This window comes from Thunnus albacares, chromosome 1 (assembly GCF_914725855.1).
Source record: "Thunnus albacares chromosome 1, fThuAlb1.1, whole genome shotgun sequence".
In the NCBI taxonomy this organism is placed as follows: domain Eukaryota; kingdom Metazoa; phylum Chordata; class Actinopteri; order Scombriformes; family Scombridae; genus Thunnus; species Thunnus albacares.
The window spans coordinates 10,665,947-10,689,776 of NC_058106.1; the positions used below are offsets into that span (position 1 = coordinate 10,665,947).

Here is a 23,830-nt window from a genome sequence, read left to right on the forward strand (position 1 = left end):
CTGGAAAGATCTGTGAATTATCTCATCCTCTATATGGGATCCCCTGATTTTCCATTTAGCACCATCACCAGGTCACAATTTCTGTTTGGTTTTAATTCTAAAGAAAGGCAAATTTCATGTCCTAAGTTACAGGTTTAAGTAAAAGCAAACTAAAACATTCCTCACTCATGGAGTCACAAGAGACTGCGTGGACACCACTCAAAATAGCAAATATGATTGAAAAGCAAAAAGACAGTTGATTATTAACGACGTTTTCATCAAGTAAATCATGAATTGTATATTTATGTATTTGGTCACTCATTCTGTGTGTCATGCAACTGGCCTGGACGTCATACAAAAATAATATGAGATAACACAACACATTCTTATTCTGTAGCTATCTGCTCATCACTTTCAACACAACAGACAACATAAAGAAATGCCATGATCTGCATGGACGCCTGGTGACTTGAATATTTATTTAGTATAGAACTGAATGGTATCCATAGCAACAAGGGTCCCCTGGAAAAGTAGCTTGCAGTGAACATGGAAGTAGTGTCTGTATGACCCATCTATACTAGTTTATACTGTATCTATGCCACCTGCAGCTGTATGGTCCATTAAACAGCTTCTGTTGATACTTTTGGCATAACTTTCACTGTCTGCTTTGAACTCTGCCCACAAATGTGTAATTATTATCATTATTTTTCAAGTCTGTCTTAAAATAACAGTCAGGAGCCCAAATGAATATTGAAATAGGTTTTTTTCTTTCCATAACCATTCCTCCTGTTCATACTGCCTGTTAAAAGATCCCTTCCTAATGCCCTTACAAGTGATGGGGGCCAAAATCCACAGTCCTCCTCCTGTGCAAAAATCTATTTAAAAGTCTATCAGAAGCTAATGTGAAGCTTCATATTAGTCAAATCAAGTAGATGTCTTTCAATGTTACAGTCTTTTTAGTGGCAAAGTCCCTCTTTTTGTTACTATACTTCCACCACAGCTCAACAGGGAAACATTGTCCGAGGAAACACAAAGAGGGAATTTGATGCTAAAAAGACTGTAAATGTAGCAGATACTCAGTTGGTATGACTAACTCAGACTGAAACCTAATATCAGCTTCAGATAAACTTTTAAATGCATTTTTGCACATAATGACTGTGGATGTCGGCCCCTATCACTTACATTGAAAGCACATTTGAAGGAGATCTTTCAATAGCCAGTATGAGCATGAGGAATGATTACAGTGAGGTAAACCTCTTTCAGAGTTTATATGGACACCTGACTGTTCTTTTAAGACAGACGTGAAGAATTATGAACCTATCCTTTAAGGTAGTCGCCCCCCCCCTCACATTGATTGAGTAATTCAGCTTTTTCTGGGAGAGAACCATCATCTCAGAGTTGCAGGTGCTGATCGTCAAACCAGCCACAATAAACTCAGCTCTGATATTCTCAAAGAGTCAAGACCTAATATAGCCACGAGGACCAGCCTGTCCTCAAATAGCAAAGATGCCACCATACAGAGTCATATCCTTGTTACAGATCACACCCAACTTACATCTGTTTATAAAGCATTGCCCTTTCTTTGAGCTAAAAGGAACAAATGACTCACAAAAACAACCCCTGGACTGCGTACCTCTACAGCTGAGGAGTTGAACACAGTAAAAGGCTTTTTCTAGATCTACAAAACACACATTATTAGCAAATTCAGATAACTCCTTAAAGATCTGTTCCTCTGGAACCAGAGGTTTCATAACCAGCCAGGTTCTCCATTCAAGCACCCTGACAGTTCGATTCCTCCTCCAGTCCCTGTTTTTTGAAAGTAGAAACTATAGGGCTGCAACTCACCATTATATCATTATTGATTAATCTGCCGATTAATTTTTTGAGTAATCAATTAATTGTTTTGTCTATAAAATGTCAGAGAATAGTCAAAAAATGCCCATTAGATATTAGAGATTATTTTGTGCAGCTCAAGGTGACATCTTCAAATGTCGTTTTGTCCGATCAACAGTCCAAAATCCAAAGATATTAAGTTTACAATCAAGTATGACACAGAAAAGCCTCTAATCCTCACATCTGAGAAGCCACAACCAGAAAATCTTATCAAAAATAGCTGCCAATGAACTAGCCAATCAACTAATCGATTAATTGACTAATTGTTGCAGCTCTAGTAGGGACCACCAACTAACTGCCATCGCTGAAGTCAACCATGACAGTCCAACAGTATCCAGAGCCTTTAGCATTTCCAAACTGGTATGTATTGTATTTTGGTTTTAATTCTCCTAATTTTTTAAAAATTCTACATTTACTGTGTTTTTATTTAGTCCAGAGGTTTAAGCATATATTTTGCCTCAGAAATTGATTTGTGTTGACAAGCCTACATTCAAGACAGATTAAAGTCAGGCAAAAATTTAAAAAGTACAGTTGGGGCAGCAAAAAGTGACACAAAAAGCGCATTAGTGTTAAAAAGCTCAGTGAGAGCAGAGAGGAGTGTCTGCGTCATTCCTTGGCTGTGATGTGCTAACAAGCTAAGATAAATAGCTGTAAATTCTGTCATTGTGCGCAAATGATAAACCACTGATATTAAAGATAATAATGATAATAATAGTCAACGGAACATGATGCTGTGATATTGTCGCACCGAGCACAGATACACGACTTTTAAAAGGGAGCCGTTGCTTGAATAGAGGAGACATCGCTATTTTTGTGTTGTATTTAAATATTTTAAATAAAATGTTCACGCCTTTATGTAAATGTTTATTATATTATCATAACTAACTGTATTGCTTTCATAAAGCCATATCGATTATTCAAAGCTCCGTCAGATTGAAGATTTTGAATAATCAGCTTGAGCGTGGCTCAGTGTCTGACAGAGCTTTGAATAATCGATATGGCTTTATGAAAACCATACAGTTTAAGTTACGTGAATAAATATTTACAGAAGAGTATGAACATTTTATTTAAAATATTTACACATTCAAAAAATAGCAATATCTCCTCTATTCAGCGGGGTGTTGTGATTGGTTTGTTCGCTCCATGTGATAGCGTCTTTCGTCAGGCAGACGTCACCCTTCACGTGCTCGTCCCTGCAATGTTACTGCTTTCATTCACAACACAGTCATACTGGCATTTTCCCAGAAATGTCACAAGGTCTTGAGGTTCGGAAATTGGCAGTACAGATTTCCCTGAATATCCATCCCTGCTCTCATTCACACATGACCCCATGCAGGAAATGTTCCTGAACATTTCAGGTGTAGACTGCATGTGTGAAAGGGGCTCAAGAAACCAGATACAGTGTTTAATAGTTAAACACACTCCACAATTTCTGACGCCACGATAAAGACATTGGAGCTCATCTCTTACGAATGGAAGGCTGACATGTTTGTGTTGACCAGTGTTTTCCCCGGTAGCAATTCATGCTAGCTTCATGGTAAAACTGACATGATGTGAGCGCGGCATGAGGCACTTCCTTTGTTTTGAAAGTGAATCATGTTCAAGAAATTATGCTTGTTTTTTTTCTGTCAATGCTATTATTTCTCTACAGCCATTAGATTGTGCCATCAAGATGTATTTGAGAATGATACAGAGGTAATAATCCATGCATGAATGCTTATTTTAATACATTTTCAGGACTTACGATTTGATTATTTAAGACATTTTCAGCAGATTTCGGAGCCTGTCTGTGTGTGTGTGTGTTGTGTTGCATATCTGCTCTGTGTATCCCATCTATCTGCTTCTGTCTGTGCACGTGTATAAGTTCATGTGATCATCCCACGTGCATGTATGTACACGAGTGTGTGTATGTGTATGTGTGTGGACCTTTAAGGTACCAGTGGACTATCATTACTTTGAGGAGCTTTTCTAGAGAGCTCCAGCTGTGCCTATGTTCTGGTTCCTGAGATGGGGGATGGAGTGCTGTTTGCAGCTTCACAAATGAAACTGCCTATCCCCCCCCCTCCCCACCCCTCCACCCCCCATCCCCAGCTCAAGGACAAGCCTGAAGAGTTATGAGGGGAGGGAGACAGAGGTTTGGGAGAGGAGGGCGGCACAAGTGTTTGTTTGGAGGGGATAAATAAGCGAGGAGAAGAAGCGAGACACGGAGAGACATAAAGAGGAAAATAAAGAAGTTGATAGAAAGAGGCAGCCAACATCCTTTACTCGAATCAGTATTCAAAGAAGAAAATAGAGAAAAAGAAATAAAAAGGTAGGAAGATTGGGGAATCGGGCCTCCATTGATTTAAACATAAAAAGGGTTACAAAGAGAAGGTGATAAAGAGAAGAAAGATGCAGGAGCAAAGAGGGAACTATTATCTCCCCTATTATTCATTACCTAGATTAAAAAATTAAAGTCACTGTAAGACAAAAGAACCAGTCCTGGACCCCAACATCTTGTGGGGGCAAACAGAGGGCAGGAAAGGTTAAAGTTTTAGCAGGATGTTCAACGGTAAATCAGAGAGCAGAGCAGAGTCAAACTTAGTGCTTGTACAGTAAAGAGGAGCAGCCGAGGCTTTCTGATTGAGTGGACCTGGCAGGCCGGGGGAGCCTCCCTCGGACTGCTGTCAGCTGGGAGCGTAGCAAGGCCAATCACTGACACAACAAAGCTGCATAAGTGCCACTTCCCCAGCAGGGGGCGCCCTAGCCTCCTGCCCTGTATCATGCTGTGTGCCCCCCTAAGGAAAGATTTATATTTTTAAACAACCCCTCTGCCCCAAGGTGACGGGATAACAACCATGCCAAGAGTCCACGTAACGAAACATGACCTGCAGGCCTCTGTGCTACACTAAAGATACTTTAATTGAGATAAAACAAGATGAGGGCGCTAGACTCCCCGTCACGTGGAATTACGCTGTGTGTTTTTTGATCTGATGCACAAGAGCAAGATGCTAGGCACAGTTTTATTTTGAGTAATAACGCTCATTATACATTTTCACAGGTTCCACTGTGCAGCGAGAGCCTAAAGTGTATTTCAAGCAATAAAATTTACTGCCGGTAGCAAAAAGAGGTAATGAAGACAGTATCACTCTCATGTGAAGCTGCAAACAAACCGAGACCTCTCCGCCTGTATCGATTAGCACATGCAATACAGCGTGCTATCAGAGTGTCAAGATCCACTAAAAAGAGAGAAAGAATCAAAATCTTACTGCCAAGTCTCATTCCTCAAAACTCTGTTCCTTTAGTCCAGAGGACAATCTGACAGCCAGCCTTCAAAAGACAAACCCATAAAGTATTTATGTGGGTGCCTGGGGTCCAGTGAGTTCAGACAGCCACTGAAGAATTCATTAAAGGAGGTGAAAGAATTGTTAAGTGTATCAAATTTAAACTGAGGGCAAACAAGAGAAGGCTCAGCCTGAACAACTGAAAGAAAGAAAATCAAAACTGTCTTTAGTGATGACACTATAAATACAGAAACAACATGTTCCCAACAAAAAAAGACAACAGATAATCATCACTACTACAGCCTTGATTGTCAGCTTTGGATTTGTTTTATAGTAAAAAAAAGTGGAGGTAAATTGGGATAACATTAAGATTTTTTCTGTTGCTGTAATAACTGCTTGTTTTCTATCTGCAGCTTAGAACATTTAACGAAGCTGCATTGCACGATGGATGAGGCATGTTTATCTCACCTGTTTCCAGAATTCGTCGGTGGAGCAGTCCCAGGTGGAGAAAGGCCTCGTCTTTACATGAGCGAATCTGCGTTCCAACCAGGTCCGAGTTAGTGGCGAGTATTCTTGCGCTCTCCTCATTCAGGTTCACCCCGGCCATGGAGGCCACGTCATTGATGTCATCGTCATCCCTGAAACACAAGAGAAAGGGGATTAGTAAAATGTATGCAATGTTAAGCCTTACTTCCTAGCTTAAAATACATTACAAACCAAACGAAAAGATCTATTAAGCAAGAGAGGGCACTACGTAAGAATATTAAGTGATGTAATGATTTTGGCAGATGTTAATAAAATAAATGAATCTTTAAAAAACAAAAACAAATAGAAGAATACATGTGATGATCCTGTTTAGCATTATACACTTTTAACACATCTTAGTTTTTCTCGATTGCTAAGACACATTTAATGAAACTGGGATCCACTTGATATTCATCATCACCTTCTTAGCACAGCAGAAGTCTTGTCTTGCAATTGTGTTAACACTTTTTCCATTGGTTTCACACATTTTTCACACCCTTTTTCAAAACAGATTACAGATTACAGATCTCATAAAAAGACCCAAAACTGTATTGGATTAACTGTGTTAAACAAAAGGAAAACATCTATTCACGGCTGATGGAAATTATTTGCATAATTATGAATCTCTAATGCACCTGTGTGAAACTCCTTTGCACAACTCTTCAACCAGCATTCAGTCCTTATCTATCTATAAAAGATGCCACCTTCATCTTTCCATTTGCAAGCATGGATCATGGCTTGTCCTTTAGAGAGGCTGGACAAAGGGTCAAGCTCATTCCGAGTCGGAGCACTTGGGCATCTATTGTCAGACTTTTTACGAATGAGAATAGCTAAGTCACAATGTTACTGTATACCACTGTGTATTTCAGCTTTACTGTATTACCCTATTGGCAGAATAAACTGTGTCTACACTAATGCAGTTGTTTCATCAATCCCATTTATATGACTGTCATGTCAATTTTGACATGCTTTTTGCATTTACTTTATGGAAGCCACAGACTACCACGCACTGGTGGCAGAGGAAAGATCTTTAGTGCTGAACAGGAGGCTGCCATTGTAGATATGGTCGTGGTAAACAATGCGATCAGACTGCGTGAAATCCAAGCAGCAGTAATTGCAGATCAAGGAGCATTTAGAAATATCAATAGCGTGAGTTTGGCTACTATTGATCGAATCCTTACACGACACCATGTCGGAATGAAGCAGCTGTACAGATTTCCAAACATCGTGAAGGAAGTAAGACTCCAGTATGTGCAGGTAAGGATTTGTTACTGTAATGTCTTGTCTTACCATACAGTTACATGCAACTGGAATAAGAGAATAATGGAGCTTGAAGCTAAAGGAGCAAATCACACATTCATTTACGTGGATGAAGCCTGCTTCAACCTGTCGAAAGTGAGGAGATGCAGGAAGAACATTACTGGGCAGAGGGCCACTGTTACAATGCCAGGTCAGAGGGACGCCAATATCGCCATGTGTGCTGCCATCTCCAATGATGGTGTCCTTTTCCACATAAAAACTATCAGCCCATACAATACAATACGCCTCATAACATTTCTTGATGCGCTGAATGAAAGGTTCCACCCGAAGAGAGAAGGCTGTTGAGGCCTGGCATGACTCTGTATGTCATCATTTGGGACAATGTTGCCTTCCACCGCTCTCGCCTTGTGAATGAATGGTTTGCAGCACAGCCCCGTATGATGATGCAATTCCTCCCTGCATACTCTCCTTTTCTGAACCTAATTGATGAATTCTTCTCTGCTTGGAGATGGAAGGTATATGAGCACCGGCCATATGACCAGATGTCCCTCCTGAAGGCAATGAATGCTGGTTGCCTGGCAATGGGTGCAGAGGACTGCCAGGGACGGATACGCCATGCAAGGAGGTTTTTCCTTCAGTGCATTGCAAGGGAAAACATCCAACACAATGTTGATGAGAACCTGTGGCCTAATCATCAGGAACGAATGGACTAAATGTGAAGTTCTCAGTATTTCGACTCTTTGTTTTTTGGATATTTCCACCCATAAATTTCCTTTGGTTGCTTTTATGTTTATTTTATTTTTATTTACAGTATTCAGCATTTCTGAGTTTGGAGTATGGAAGTATGGAAAAAAGAATGACATGGAAAAATCTGATGCACTACAATAAACATTTTGTTTCTGAGTATTTCTGAGTTTATTGGTTCTTTGTTGAAGAAAGAGTGCAGTAGAAAAGCTGTACCATAACGAATGTCCGAATTTGTCTAGTCTAGGTGCTTACTGTAGGTCTTACATGTCAACAACAGTTCATGGTCTTTCCATGCCCATGGAATGAAGAAAAGTTGAATGAAGAAAAAATGTCTTCTTTTTTTTTAACAGTATTTCAACAGGGCATCTCAAAAAATGTGTAAAAAGTGCAGGGGCAGAGTGCAGCAGGGTTTGTTATCTCTAGTAAAATCGTCTTTGGAGAAAGGAATGCAATTGATGCTGTGATATGCTTGCTTGCCTTTTTGGCACGCTATAACTATGTAAAGTATCAACAAATGGCACAGGCATACAGCACAAATTAAGGTTGAACCGGTTCATTTTGATAGCTGTACTTTGTATTTTGTTGTCCATTGTGTAATGACTGATGACTGAAAGAATATATTCATTTGACCACAAGTTGTGTTGTTTGCTTTTGTTGCATGTTTTTCACATTTTGTGAGTGTTAGATTATTTTGTAAACAAAATATGTCACTTTGGGCAACAACTTTCAGTTTCAGTCTGTGTGTGAACTGTGGAAAATGTAACTTCTGAATGGACACATGTATTCAAGTAAATCAGAAATCCTGTCATTGTGCAACAAGACACTCCAAAATAGATGTACAGGAGAGGTACAGGGTACTTTTCGTAAACATAAACAAACAACCAGTTCAGGATGTACTAAAGGTACAGTTGCTAAAGTCGGTGAAGGTCGATTACTGGTTAGGGAACCTGGGCAGCACTGGGGAAAAGCCCACTTGGGAAGCCGTCTTTAGAAATCGTGTCCTTGTTGCAGCATTAGCGACTTCTACTGGTTGGGGTCTCAACACCGCCTCCCTGTGTCTACACCCTCCCCCAATAGCAGAAACAAGGGCAACAATAAAGAGGGAAGTGGTTGTTACAAAATGTAAGAGAAAAAGCAAAACATCCAAAAGAGAAAATGTAAAATTTTGCTCTACCTTTTTAAAAGGGAAGAAATGTATCCAAAAATGAATTCAGTTTGGGCATTAAGGAATAACCTTGTACACAAACCCTTGCTCAATATTTGTATTCATGTCCTAACAATATCAACATATTCCTTGAATAAAAACATCTCAGAGATGTTGTTTTTATTCATGAATACCTTCTTAGATGGAAATATGCATTAGTTTTGTTACAGACAGCTATACTTTGGTCATAATGGTACAGAATTCCCATTCCAGGGTCTATTTGTGTCGGCACTGAGTGAGGCAGGCAGATGAAGAGCATTTGCATGGAGTTTTGCTCGGTAAGGATGCTCCTGAGGATTGGCAATGAGCTGTGATTAATCTGGCAATACACTAATGTCAACAAACTCTACTTACATGTGGCTTTGCCACATTTAGCAATGTATTTTTCTGATGTACTGGCCATTTCTCACAGGCATAATGCTGACATTAGAAATTGTGTTTGGGTCATTGCATTTGACAGTCAATGAGGTCCACACTTCCTTTAAAAGCAAATGCAACTTTCTTTGTGAGTTGTCACCAAGACAAATTCCTCTACAATTATTGTACTTGGCAAGTCATGATTCTGATTCTGGCCTGAATTAGCTGAGCGGTGACGTGTTGTGCTTACAGGACTGGCCCAGAGCGAGCAGTGGATTTTCTGAGTGGCTTTGACGGAGGGAACAAAGAACCACAGAACACACACAGAGTGGCCTCTCGCCACTCACTGGCTCACCTCCACAGTCATTTACGTTCATGCCTTCGTTGTTGGTTGCGACAGAGCTTGTGTGTGTGTTGCTGTGCGTATGCGTATGCGTGTGTACAGCGCGGGCCCCGAGTTCTTTCAGGCGCCTGAGTGTGGGCACACACCATCAGCCAACTCCACCCCGCCGAGGCCCTCTTGCTCCTTGGTGCGGCCACATAGAGCCGATATGAAACTTGACACCACGGCGGGAGGTTGACAAAGACGATTAGAGTAGCTCTCTGAACCTCATACACCTCTACCTTCTCTCCTCTTCTCCTCCTCTCCTCCAGCACTGAGTCTAATTATGCCTTCACAGAGAGACTCCACACAACAACACAAGCATGGATACATAGGATTATACCCTCTGCTGCACCTCAGGCTGTGCACCTCCCTTCATCACGTCCTCGTGGATAACTTGACCTGTCCTAAAAAGAAACATGCCTCAGGCTATGTTCACTCAAAAACACAAAAATGTAATGCTGCTACTTCCACAGCTTAGAGCTATGTATGTAGCTAATGTAGATGAAGGAAAAGTGAGTGATTACACAAGATCACTCAAAACTAAAGCAAACGATCACCTGCCAATCAGGTAGTTGATCTCTTTATCTCTGTAATACTGTACTACCAACAACCTAAAGAGGAGCAAAGCCTTCAACAACCAACATAAAATATAACAGCTGTGTTTTTGTGAACCCAGTGGTGCAGAGCATGATCTGAAGGAAGCTAATGTGCAGTAATATATATTTTTAATTTTGCCCTATCTTAAGCAACAGTGAGTCTGCTAACATCACAGAAAACACTCAAATGCACGCTTGAGGTAACTATTTAACAATATGCTAATCTCTAGGTTTAAAGAGATGAAGATGTTTAACAAACATATTTCAATTGAGCAAAAAATTGGTATCTTTTTTGCTAAGATCTAGTCTCTTACTTGGTAACAATGAAAAACTGAGCAAAGCACTAAGAATTAATAGAAGATGATGTAACAGGTTAGATCCGAGTATCTGAATAAAACAGATTGGTTGAAAAAAAGGGTTTGGGTGGGTGACTTTTATATGAACCATTATATTACATGAATGGCATACTATTTATATGCATGTAAATATTTTAGCTATAATTCATCCCTTCTGTCAGATACAGTATAAGGTGATGGGACAGAATATTCACCTGTAGTACGTAACTGAAATGGCATCAAAAAATGAGCAGAAAGTCAACTTCACTGCATGTTAAGTGCGATGAAAATAACACACTCCAAGAAAGCCTATTAAGATATTACTGCTAGTTGGTTGATGTTACAATATGTGGCATTCGTGTATTCAGTTAATATAATATCCTAATGTATCAGTCTGTCCATCTATCTATCTTATTCACACAGAATAAAGCTGGCACGACTACAGCTGCGATGTTGCTCAAACTCTGAGATGAAAGGAAGTGTTGCTTCATTTTCACCTGTCAGAATTAAAAGAGCAAATATCAGTAGTGTTGATGCTCGATAAACCACATTGAATATTTTGGATATACAACAAAAAACATCAGCAGTAACACAGGGCAGGGATATTACTACAGTGACTACCACTGTATAGGTGCATAAATCACTATCCAGTATCCAAGAACACTCATAATATTCTCAGTAATATAGTTTCTTTTTCTTGGACGGTCTGATTTCTTGGGCTATTTGGGATCGCCGGGGCTCGCATCAAATGAGAATGCCAAAGACAGGTCTGACATTAAAAGGAGGGAATGAGATATGAAATGCAAAATATTCCAGACTATACCTCTGCGCTAATAAAGCAGAGATGTAATTAGCTTCCACAGAAGCTAAAGAGCAGCCTCTCAGTTATTGGTTTGGGTTGGCTCGGGGACATGGAGCCAGCGGTCACATGAATACATATGCATGTCGTTTCCATATCAAGCTTGTGTTTCAGCGAGGGCACGCCATAGGTGCTGAGAGGATTGCAATGCCATTTAGAGGTTGTGTGTGTGTGAGTGGATTGGGGGGGGGGGTTGCATCCAGATCTCCTGCCCCCCACCTCCACTATCATTCCCACCCCCCTCACCCCTTCCCCGCGGATAAAGGTCCCTGTGCCCACGGAGGGGGCCCTGATTGATCCCGGTGACTAACACCCAGGCCATGCAGGCGTATTGCACCCCCAACAGCATTCTGAAGTCTTTTCCACAAAGCAGCCTGGGTTTCGCTGGGCAGCTGATGGGATACGTATGTGTATATGATCCGAATGTGCAGCACTGGTGGCAGGGGTGGCACAAGAGGGACCAATAAACCCAGGAACAAGCTAAATGCTGCTCATTGTTTACTAAGTAACTGTAATTAACTTAACGGACCACCCACACTCAAGCTCTAATTATTCATTCAAGCATTAAAGAAAACTGGCTAGGTGCAATGTGGATACTGGAATCCTGAGCCAAAATGCCTTAGTTTGATGTGGCCGTCAGTAGAAATATATTAAAATTCTAGACTGTCCTATTTTTCGTTTAAGCACTCTGGAGTGCCACCCGTTTCTTCATGGATTGTTTTGGAGGAGCTTTATTGTGGCACGGCACCCAATCTGAACATAATCTAATCTTGCGGCTGCTGTGTTTCCAAGTCTCTGAATCAACAATTTTTGGGAGGTCACTTTTAAGTTCTAATTGAGTCAATAGCAATTTACAGAGCACAAAGAATATAACCACAAAGACAGAATCAACTGACTTTGCTGGTAAATGATGGAAAGGGGGTGGTGGACTTTTAAAACCACTGGCAACAGTGATTGGCGAACAAAAACATTTGTCCCTTACTTTGAATGGGTGTTTGTGTGTGTGTGTTTTCCTATGCAGGTATGCCAATGTTTGCATGTTTATGCACATGAGTGTGTGTCCACCATGTAGGACAGGGTTGGATACGAGGGGCTGAGGCTGAGCTCGGAGGTTGGCAGAGGGCTGAGGGCCTCGGCTGGCTCGCCTGTGATTACAGCGGATGTTGAGTGTTTACAGAGAGATGAGGAGGGGAGAAGGGGGGGGGGGGGCACAGAGACAGCTGCTTTCACTCTGTACTGCAAACTACACACGTACAAACACACACACACACACATGCACACACACCGACACAAGCACTTACAGAAGGCTGGAGCTCCACTGGAAACCCCACAAGCCCTGCAGTGTGTATGTGGGTGTTTGTGCTACAGCTGGCCCGCTGGGACCAGTGGCTCAGAGTGACAGCCATACACACATCACTCCCCGACTACAGCTGAACACGGTGCAGGCTGGGTGCGTGAGAGGCTGGTGGATGCTGGCTGACCAGGCCGGCCTTGCTTAATAGATTTTTTTTTCTTTCTTACTGGCCTCTCATTGCACAATGTTATATGAATCAACACATTAACATTTTGTCATGTATGCTCCCCTCGTAGCTTAAAACCCTTGTAAGAAAAATGATGTTGAAAACACTTTAATGAATAACCAGGGAAGGGATGTGGTAAGTGTTGAAGATCAAACTCAACAGAAACACAAAGGGGAGCTTGTAACCTTTAACAACTTGTAAAGCAAATAAAAATTTCTATTTCTTTCATTGTGATTTACGGGGAACACAGCGACCACCTGTGTTCACAGGTCAAGTCATTATGTTCATGTTGCAGGTTTCTGGACGTGGTGTGAAGACACAATGGCGTCCAACAGATCGGCTTGTAACACTGGGCGCTGTTCCAACATGTTTATATCCTCAGGTAAGAAAAAACGACAGCAAACAATAAACAGTGTATGAGACTGCAGAACTGAGAGGTTCCAGCTGAAGCTTTAACAAATGGTAACAACACGACACTCAGAAAAACTTCACACTGACTAAAGAAGAATAAAAACACACAAAATATATGAGAGATGAAGATACTCTCATCAGAGGTTCATCACTCATTAAACATTAAAATCAATATCAGGCTCAGCAACCTCATATTTGACTTAAATTAAAAATGCGAGTCAGGGAAGTTCAGCAAGAGCATGTTGGCGGAAGAAAACAAACTACTTGCATGTAGAGACAAACCAATAGAAGGAAGTAAGAATGGTTCTTAGGGACTATGCATTGTGGAGCTTGTTTAACACGTAAATATGCTTCGAAATGTCAGTGACATGCTTCTTCCGTGACAGTGGTGCTCATGCTTATGTTGAAACCAGTGCGTTTGTGTGTGTGGGGCCACTGTGATCACCGCAGGGGGAAAAAGGTCATCAGTAACAAGCGAGCCTGACAGCTTAATTACCAACGCAGCTAAAGATTTATTGGTTTATCAATCAGAGCCCCGGGCACTGCCTTTCCCCTCAGGAGACGGGAGCCATTACCATGAACCCGTTGGCCCATGTGACCCAGACTCTTCTTGCCCTGGCCCGGTCACACCGGGGCAATCCTAAACCCTAACTGTCAATACACGCATACACGCATTTGATACACATACATAAACACACACAAATATTCTTAGACTCTTAGGATATACACATATGTTCATGTGCAACCAAGCAGGGATGCAAACACAAACAAACACAGAGAAATAGAGGGATATATGCAAACACATACAACACGCATATATATACCCTGGCACGCACACAGAAAAACACATACACACAGACTCACACAAAACATGGACCACAAAGGCCAGCATGTGGGCGATGAACCTTTTATGTTTTGAGACAAAAGCCCAGCTGAAGCAGAGACAAGACCAGAAAGAGAGAGAGAGAGAGAGAGAGCAAAGCTGGGGGCTAAATACCGTATTTTTGACTTAACCAAAAGGTATTTTCAGAACCGCATCCAGAAATTCCAACCATCTGGACACAATTACCTTATTGCTAAATTAAGATTTAGCTCATTTGCAACCCTGTCGATGAGTTGTGACACTGACACAAGGAGGGTGATCGTGAGGGTGATCTATTGGCTGGCAGTGTGTTGCTATGTGGTGGGTGCAGAGAAAAAGGACCACAAAGGACCAGCCAGGCTGCCAGGCAGGCAGGCAGCCAGGTGGCCAGGCAGACAACCGGGATAAACACTCATAGCCTTAGCTGAGAGTGTAGCCTGTAGTCATGCGGAGACATCTTAGTGAAATGCTGCCCCCATGTGACGGCTGCCAGGAACAACAGGCGCAACTGTCGGTCTCCTGGCGAGAGGAGTTGTACCTGAAAGAGCCTCCTCCGGGGTCGTTGAGCTTGTTTTTTTGATTCCCAGAGATCTGAACAGCCAAGCCCACGGGACTTTTGCCTGCTTGTATGGCGGCTCCCTTCCCCATTGTGCCTGTTAAGCAAAGTGAAAAAAAACAAAGAAGAAAACACTAAACAAAACAGAAAAGGAGTAATGTTATCATTGAAGTGTCCCCTTCTATCTGCATCAAACATCCTCCTGTCTAACGACTACCTTCAACTGTCTCTGTCATCCTTGCAGGGGTAGATGGAGGGGGGGGGTGGGGGGAGCGGTACTGTCGCTCTCCCCAGGTTGGTGCGGAGAGCGTCGCTCTGTCAATATCACTGCGCTTCACCGGCTCTCCTTACACTCCTAAACCGCATCCTGCTCCGAGACACGTTTTCCAGAGAGGCACAAGGACTGCCAGAGTGAATTTAAACTTGATTTTAACAGGCATGTTCCTAGCCAAGAGGCACAGAAAAGTATTTTTAGAACTATCCCCGCATTCCAATTTATGGGCATAAAACAACCTACAGATCTTTCACTGCAGGCAATCTTGGGGAAGGGGGCAGATCAAATTTGTATGCACCTCCGATCGTACACACACACACACACACACATACACACACACACACACACACACACAAGCCAAAACAGGTACAAACACGTACACACATTACACACACCACCTGAGAGCACACAGCTCTCTTATGGGAGCGTTACGCCCGGTTGGTGTTGGGGCGATATTTGTGGGCTTCTGTGGGAAGAGTGTTTGTGAATCAGTGTGAGTAAGCAGCAGCGCAAATGTTTGAGAAGGCTTTATAACCAGACAGGAAAAAACACCTGTTCTCTCTGTGGCTCCTGCCTGTTTACACATCTTACAGCCTACTGAGAGAACATTTAGAGTTTTACTAATGGCTAACTTCTGTTTAACCTATTTCACTGGCTCTGTATTTAACCAGAAGGTCAGGCAGAGTTTGAGAATCACATCTTTTTCATGATGTATCTGTCCAAGCCTCAATGAAAGATGTGAAAACTGCAGGCTGAAACAGAAATCGACCAGAAATTTACTGAAGTCTTTGCTTAATCATCTGTTTTTAACTGGACCTGAACTAAGGTTGTACACAATTTTAAAATATTTTCGTATGAACAAAAAAATTCACTCTGAATGTAAGATATGCAAACTATAGATTCTAAATGTGTGACAAAAATAATCTAGCATATTCAATCAAAGGTGGCTGGAGGAGGCCAGCAGACGTCCTACCTTGCGCTCTGACAGACTGTGTGATCATCACAGGCATTCGGACCTGGCCACCTACAGCACCCACTGTCTTGATACCCTGCAGGAACAAGGAAAATAGAGATTATGTATATTATTGTAGTATTACAAAGAGTGAAACAATGCACAAGGGGAGAAAAGAGATTAAAAAGTACAAAACTGCATGCCTGCTGAACCACTGCTCCACTTTTGCGCCATTTGCAAGAGAAACTGTTCCCCCTTCAGCCGTAGTCAGTTGCAAGAAATGATCCAGAGACAAGCTGGCCGAGAGTCACTGAAGTTTTCTTTTACAGAGCGCTAATTTCTATTCTACTGTAACATATTAAAACATCTGCAGTAGTATTACAGAATAGATGCAGAATAAATATAAGAATTATGAATTCCACAAAGGCTATCTTTTCTTACTGTATTCAGGCAGAATATAAGCGAATGTGAAGATTGATGTAAATGCAGGAAGAAGTTGAATTTCTGTCACTGTACGTGACCTACATTTGCTTGCGTTTCCAGATAATACAAAGGCAATAAGAAATCAAGATTGCAGTGAAAAAGTAGTTTAGAAGACGGAAAAGAAGTAGTAGTGGACGAAGAAGGAGCAGGGGGTGGAGGGGCTGTGCTGGGCTATTAGAGTCACTTCCTTCCTTGGTAGCAGCCACAGGCTGAGCCTCAGGCTCAGCCATCCATTCCTACCAGTTTGCTTCTTGCTGCATATTTTTTAGCCTTGTTTTCCATTCCCTGACACATGCTATATTACTGTTCAAGCTACTGAAAAAAGACAGAGGCCATTTTTCCCAGAGATCCACTGGAGGGGCCTGCAAGAGTGGGAGGGAAGGGGAAAAAATACATTCAGCACAGGCAGAGACAGCAAGCACCTCTGGCCAGCCGGCGACACAGTTAAAAGAGGGAAAAAAATAACTCAGGTAGAAAGTTTGGAAATCAGAGGGTGAAAGGAGGATGCTTAAACTGAAGGCACCGTTCATCTTACATTTCAAGTGTTCTTCATGCTTTTAAAACAATTATCAATGTATTTATCAATGTAATATTAAATGTTACACTACAGGTATAGTTACTGTGAAAAACTGAGACATGTTTTGAACGATTGTTGACATTTTTTACAAACCAGTGTTATTATTAGCGCTAGTATTTCTCAAAAGGGCGGCTGCTGCTGCTGACCTCTGAGAGAACAGCATATTCATTCTGTGTAAAGCAACATTCATTTGTGTTGTGAAGTAAAACTGTCACCCACATCTAACACCAGAAACACAGAATGTCAGACTAGAAGTGGCAGCCAATAACCTCTGAAATTACCTTGTTTGTTTTGAATCCTCCTGAACATGCTGATATTTCAAAATGTATATCCACTATATGTGTAAAGACCACACGCATTTGTCTTATGCAACAGGTCAACACCGAAAACATGTTGGCGCACATGCACACACTGCAGCTTAACTATGGCTAATGATCTACAGCTGCACATGTGTTGAAGCTTAGAAAGTTACAGCTATTTGTATTTTGTTTTGTTGGCTTCCCAAAAGTGTTGATATTGCAAAATTCATTGAAGAACAGTGATGAAAATATAAACGTTACAACTTAATACACATAGATCTTCACATGTAATGAGATTAGACATTTATACATTTCACTTTTGTTGTTGTGATGAAGAATAAGCCGCTACCCGACGATGTGGCCTAGTTACTAGTCTCCATTCATCCACTGCTTTATCTACTCCATTCAACTTATAAATTATTTGCCCTGAGGAATTTTAAGGTGCAGCGGGTTTGATTATAGCTAGTACTCTGTGTTAAAATGTAGTTCATACTTCATGCTATTACATTAAATCAACACATCATGCTATAACCAGTTATATTTACCTTTTAAAACTAACACTTTGAAAAACACTATGTATAATTGCACACTCTTGTGCAATAAGTGTAGTTATATAAGAAAGCTTAACTCCACATCTATCGACTCTAAGTTACAATTGCATCACTTTACAAGACATTTATAAGACTTTAATACTACTCCAAGAAGTGTTTCCCATATTACTGTGGTAAGAGCAGATTTTTTAGCCTAACTTTACTAGCTGTCTGGTTTCAGACTGTTGATGTGCCAGGGGCCATCATTTACTAATGTTTTGTGTGATAGCTTATGTCGGTGTTGTGTATTTGAGTGTGTGTGTGTGTGTGAGAAAGAGAGAGAGAGAGAGAGAGAGAGAGAGAGAGAGAGGGGGAGAGAGAGACACACACACACACACACAGAAAGCGAGAGACCAGAGGCATGTTCTGGACATAGACTGCGGCCGCCACATTGCTTTAAAATTGACCTGGGGCTGACCTAGTTACCTCGCTTCACCCTTCAACGGTTAACGGGTAGAGGGGAGGGGGTGAGATGAGAGAGTGATGCAGTGGTGTGTACAGTGAGAGAAACAGCTGGAGAGAGAAAGAGAGAGAGTGTGGAGAGGGTGGTGGGGGTGGGGGTGGGTGGGGGCAGAAAGCAAGTGAGAGAAAAAGCTACAGGGAAGGCAGTCAGAGAAAGCAGAGATGGAGAGAAGGGAAAGTTAGAGTGAGAGAAAGACAGAGAGAAAATGTGAAGGAGAAAGAGAGAACCCTCTGGCTCACCCACACTCCTCTGCCTGGACCGGACCAATCTGAGTCTGACCTCACTTGAGCCGTCCACAGACGCCTGTGCTCTGTGATCGCATAATGTGCGCGTGCACACACATACATTTGAATGCCGAGTTGAAAGAAGCTGTAGGTATCGAGTGTTGCCGGCTCTGTTAACTGGAACCTGCAGGTTATCTGGCCGTGCTTTAGCTGTATCTAAACACAGCCTACTCACAACCTTGGTCGGTACCACTAGTCATCGGAGTCTCTATACAACGCTGCATATCAAAAAATATGGATGATAGATGACGAGCCATTAAATGCAGGAGGTTATTGAGTGTGTTTCTCAACCGGTGGATTGGGGTATAATCCCCGTCTCAGAATGTGTGTATAAATGTGTAGAGCAAGTTTTTGTGTGTTGTTTGTGAGAAAATGAGACAATACCGGTGAAAAGTGGTGCAGTCTATGTATTACTTTCAGCCCATTCATCTCAGTGTCCTCAGGTCTGATGTGTGGGAGGGGGAGGGGTAAGGGAATAGCTGTGTGAATTGCAAGTATTATTGTCTTTCTGATGCTACCACTAGGAGTCACCAAAGTTAGAACATTTTAAATCCTAACCATAGGGGCTTTAACCAAGACATTCTTTTTTTTTTTTAAACTCATGTTTCATTGAATCATAAAAGCTGAATAACTGAAGCACATTTTTCACAAAAAATAAATAAATAAATAAAGCGGATCATAATTAGTTTGTGTGAATTATAGTTGTTTTTTTATTTGATAAGAATACTTAATTACAGAATGCCATAAATTTTGTTGACCTATAATAATAATACATTTTATTTATGTAGCACCTTTTACTATATTGAATGTAATATTTAAAAGGGCAGAAAATTAGACTGGTTTGTGTCTGCAAGGTTGCTGTGTCAGACTCCTATAATCAGCTGTCAAAGTCTGGATGGGAGTAAACAATAATCATCAAGGTGCCTTTGAGCCAAGTACTCAACCACCATCTGTTCTGATCAGCAGCCAGTATTACACTGAGGTTGTGCTGACCATCTCACAGGCGTGAATATGTTCAACTGTGTCTGTTCTCATTCCCTATCCCTCTCTGGTAAAATACTTTTTTTTTTTTTTTTTTTTTTTTTGAAGACAGAAAATATTTCCGAGAGGAGTTTGAATGTTCTTCCTGTGTCTGTGTGGAAATCTGTCCAGGTTGTACCCTGAGTCTTGCACAATGCATGCTGGGATCCAGCCCTCCCTCCCCCGCCTGCCAGCATGAACGAGACAAGCAGTTTAGAAGCTGTTTCACACCTTCTGTCTGAATGCTGTTACTGTGACTCTCATAGTTTTCACTACTAGCTACTAAATGCAGTGTTTATGATCTTAATTAACTTATTGTCTTTTGGACGTTGAATGTTGTTTGTTTCTTCTTGTATTTTATTTAACATATTCTCATGTCACTTGTTGCTATACGCACTTTAACATCATATAAATAACTGCATATTTTTAAGTCTTGAGCCCACATCCTACTCTTCTAAAAACCTGTTCTTTTTTTCTGGTAAAGTGTGTGTGATTCCTCTGTGAGCTGGGTGTGACTCTAACTCACTGTTGTTAGCTGTGTGACTCCAAGCCATGGCACAGTGACACTCTGCAGCCTGATAATTCTGCCTTGTATAAGACTGCATGAGTTACATACACATACACACACACACACACACACACACACACACACACACACATCACACCCCCTGCAGGTCTGCATCCATCACATTCTAGCACTTCTCTCTACTGAATGTATGAATATTGTGGGTAAATATTTGTCACATCTCTTCTTACCTGACCTCTATATCTGTAACTCTCTACTCCATCCTCACACACCTTGCGTACACATTTCTGTGCACATGACTACCATCTAATAACTGGAAAGAGCAAATGAGACGTATCTGTAGGTTTCAGGCGCATTTACACATTCAAAATAACTGCTCTCGGGCTGAGCTATAAACATCTTTCATTTGCTGCAGTAATCCAGTTTCCACATACACCCAGGTCTATTTCATGTAACTGTAATGTTAGCGATCCCAAAGTTGGGATTCTATTCTTGCAATCACTGTAATTTAATTTAAACATAACCTGCAAATGTAAACACTGTGATTTTGTCTATACTCGAGTCTATTCCAGCTGGCTCTCTCCATACATACCATGGCAGCTGCGTGTCCGAGCGTCCCCGCGGGCAGCGCACTGGCACCCGTGGTGGTGCTGACGCTGTTAGGGTGGCGTATGCGGACAGCTGGCCCAGCTACAATGGCAGGAGGGGTGCCGCCAGGTGCTGGTTTGACTCCCTGCTGCAGGGGCTGGGTCAGGGACTGCTGACTATTCAGCAAAGACAGCCGCAGGGCCGGGAGACTCTTCTGTTGATGGGCAGAGAGAGGCCACAGTTTATAGTCATAGAGCAAAACAGAGACACATGAGAAAAAAAAAACATATACATATACTGCTGCAAAGGCAACGACTGCTGTTGTGGTCACTGGCTGATTCAGCACAGTGTTATCACAAAAATATGGCGACAGACACCTGCTGAGACAAGTGACGCTCCTTGTGTGTGCATTTTTGTTGTCATTTGACACAGTGATTCATGTGCATTTCCTTCTACATTGAAACTGTTAGATTTGACTATATAGTAAACCTACAGTATGTTTGATATTTCATATGCCCCGTACATGAAACACCCATAGCCATTAGCCTTTTCTGATAACTCACTGTCACAGCCGACGTGAGGAACTGATGTTGCTCCATACAGACTATTTCAGGCAGATTTTTGACGTAAGCGACGTAACATGGCATGACAACATGTGTTTGTGGCCGGGTTGGGCGGTCGGGCGCCTTGATGTGACGCTCATCACGGTTGGCTGGAGAAACCTGCTGGCTACTGGCAGGGACGGCTGCGGGGGCCACTGTCACACACAGTCAGAAGTCAGGCCAGAGGGGTGTGTATGTGTGTGTATCATTCTACTGTCAGGCCTCGTGCCAGGGAAAAGACTACTTTAGGGGGTCAGTTTAGGAAAATATTTGAGAGGGGCAGCTTAAGGAGGCAGGTTGGGGGATGATTTAAGGGGGTAGGTTATGGAGCTGTTCAGGAAACAATTTTAAGGGTCAATTCAGAAAGTAGCTGAGGGGCCTGGTCAATGGTCAATGTAAGGCCCCAAGTTAAGAAGACAAGTTTCATCAGTAGGGCAGGAAGAAGATTAAAAAAAAGAGTTTATAAGCAAGAACTCACCTTAAGAAAGGGCACCAGGTAAGGCTGTGGGGATGATTTGAGCTCAGTTTGCAGCCGGCTGGTGAACTCCTCCGGTTCAATCTTAGCATCCTGTTAGGTAAAGAATGAAGAATGAACACCACTTCACAAGAGAGACCAGGCATAAAGTGAGGTAAGTCATGGTGACTTGAACATAGCAAGATGTAACCCCATCACCATCCTGGCACCTCAGGGTACAGCTCATAAATAATAAGTGTATAAGATGAACATTCATAATAGAGCTAGAAGAGTTTTGGAAAGAGTTTCATGCTGCCATCTACAGGTTTGAAATATCCAATACAACAACACACATTAGTGTCATATTTGATTTGTACATGTTTTAAAGTGCAAAAAAGTTGAGTCATACATGAAAAAGACTAATTGAATAAACAATCGGGTGTCAATCTGATGTATCAGAAATGTCTTATAAAAGCATGATTATAGAAAAGGAACGCTTGTCAGCTTTTTGTAAATATCAGATTTAACACTAAAAAGTTAGGCAATACTTTCAGAAAGGCTGATTTTTAAAATACATAAATATTAACACTTTGATCGAATGTGATCTGAACTGGAGTTAGTGACAGTGTCCAAAATACACAAGCTTCCATGATATCTATAAAAACAGTGTTTGTTTGCTTGTTTGCTGAAGCTCACCAGCAGGTCCTGAACCAGAGCCTTCACGTTCTTGGAAGTCTCAGGAGACGGTGAATTGTGAGATGCCAGCTTGATAAGTGTGGCCAGGAAATTCTTACACTTCTTCACATTCTCTTGCATTTCCTGCCCAAAGACAAGAAAAAAAATGATTGACCCTCTGTGTAAAATAAAAAACTGGCAGCACCAACTATTGATAAATTGCTCAGTGTCTGTATTTTTACAGAGCTAATCAACATTCACATAAAGTATTTGACATAGATTGTATTTTTTGATTAGGCAAGAATGAGAGTCAGTGTAAGGATCAGAAGGTGTTGAATCAAACTCTAGCAAAGGAGAGGTGGCCTTATATTTCTGCTGTATTTCCTTAATGAATACTTAACAAAGATACTACAGAATGAAATTACACAGACTGATAAAGAAGCTGACGAGCATCAGTCACAAATCGGTCCATAGTGCACATTTAGCATGCTGCCCAGTCATCTTTGTAGCCAAATGAGACATGGCACCTGTCCACTCAAACTGCCAGTGGCAACAAACTGTAGCCCCTATGAGGGCTCGCTGGCCTGTATATTTGGAGATGTGTGTGTGTTCTGTATCTCTGTGTGTATTATTTATATGTGAGCCTGTATCTGTGTGTCTTCCTGTCCCTGAATGTGTATACACATGTGTGCACGGCGGGCCTATGCCTCTATGTGTGCGTCGGTATGTCCTTGGGTTGGTATGGACTTGTGTGAATGTATGAGTGCGAACGTGTGTGGGCATGTGTGAGACTCTTTGTCCGTGGCCAGCTGTGTGAGGCGATGAGGCTGTGCGTCCGGGGCTGTGCTTGTGACACAGCCAGCCTGCTGGCAGCTGTGACAGTGCCTGCACCCTTGAGGGTGGAGTGTGGGTGGTAGAGGGGGGCAGGGCAGCAGAGAGAACAGACCTGGGACACGACAGGAGCTCCGGGGGCCGCGGCGATGCCCGTCTGCGGAGGCTGTACTGGCTGGGAGGCAGCCTGGGCCGGGGCCTGGGGGGCCATAACCACGGGGGTCTGCTGCGGAGCCGTCACAGCCACCGCTGGTGCCACGGGGCCCTTCTGGAAGAGCAAGGAATAGACAGAGAGATAAACAGGACGTGACGCCTCGCTTGCAGCAAGGCCACAGAGAACAGGAGGCAGGCGCCACAGCGCTCCTGTCACATCTGGTGTCCTGACTTCGGTGGACATCGCTTAACAGACAAGGAGGAGGAAGGGGAGACAAACTAGAGGCTGAGAAAGACAGGAGGCCAT

General features: G+C 42.2%; 1 protein-coding gene across 2 annotated transcripts in view; it reads right to left on the reverse strand.

The window, feature by feature from the left end:
• The window catches only part of LOC122998453 (transcription initiation factor TFIID subunit 4-like), a 92,274-nt gene that overhangs the window by 50,804 nt on the left and 17,640 nt on the right, over positions 1-23,830 (reverse strand). For both annotated transcript variants that reach the window (XM_044375401.1, XM_044375468.1), the window contains exons 3-9: positions 23,486-23,638; positions 22,561-22,683; positions 21,889-21,978; positions 20,813-21,022; positions 16,000-16,075; positions 14,735-14,849; positions 5,604-5,773 (exon numbers count right to left, since the gene is read on the reverse strand). In XM_044375401.1, coding sequence (XP_044231336.1) covers positions 5,604-5,773; positions 14,735-14,849; positions 16,000-16,075; positions 20,813-21,022; positions 21,889-21,978; positions 22,561-22,683; positions 23,486-23,638 — 937 coding nt within the window. The remainder of the gene's footprint in view (positions 1-5,603; positions 5,774-14,734; positions 14,850-15,999; positions 16,076-20,812; positions 21,023-21,888; positions 21,979-22,560; positions 22,684-23,485; positions 23,639-23,830) is intronic.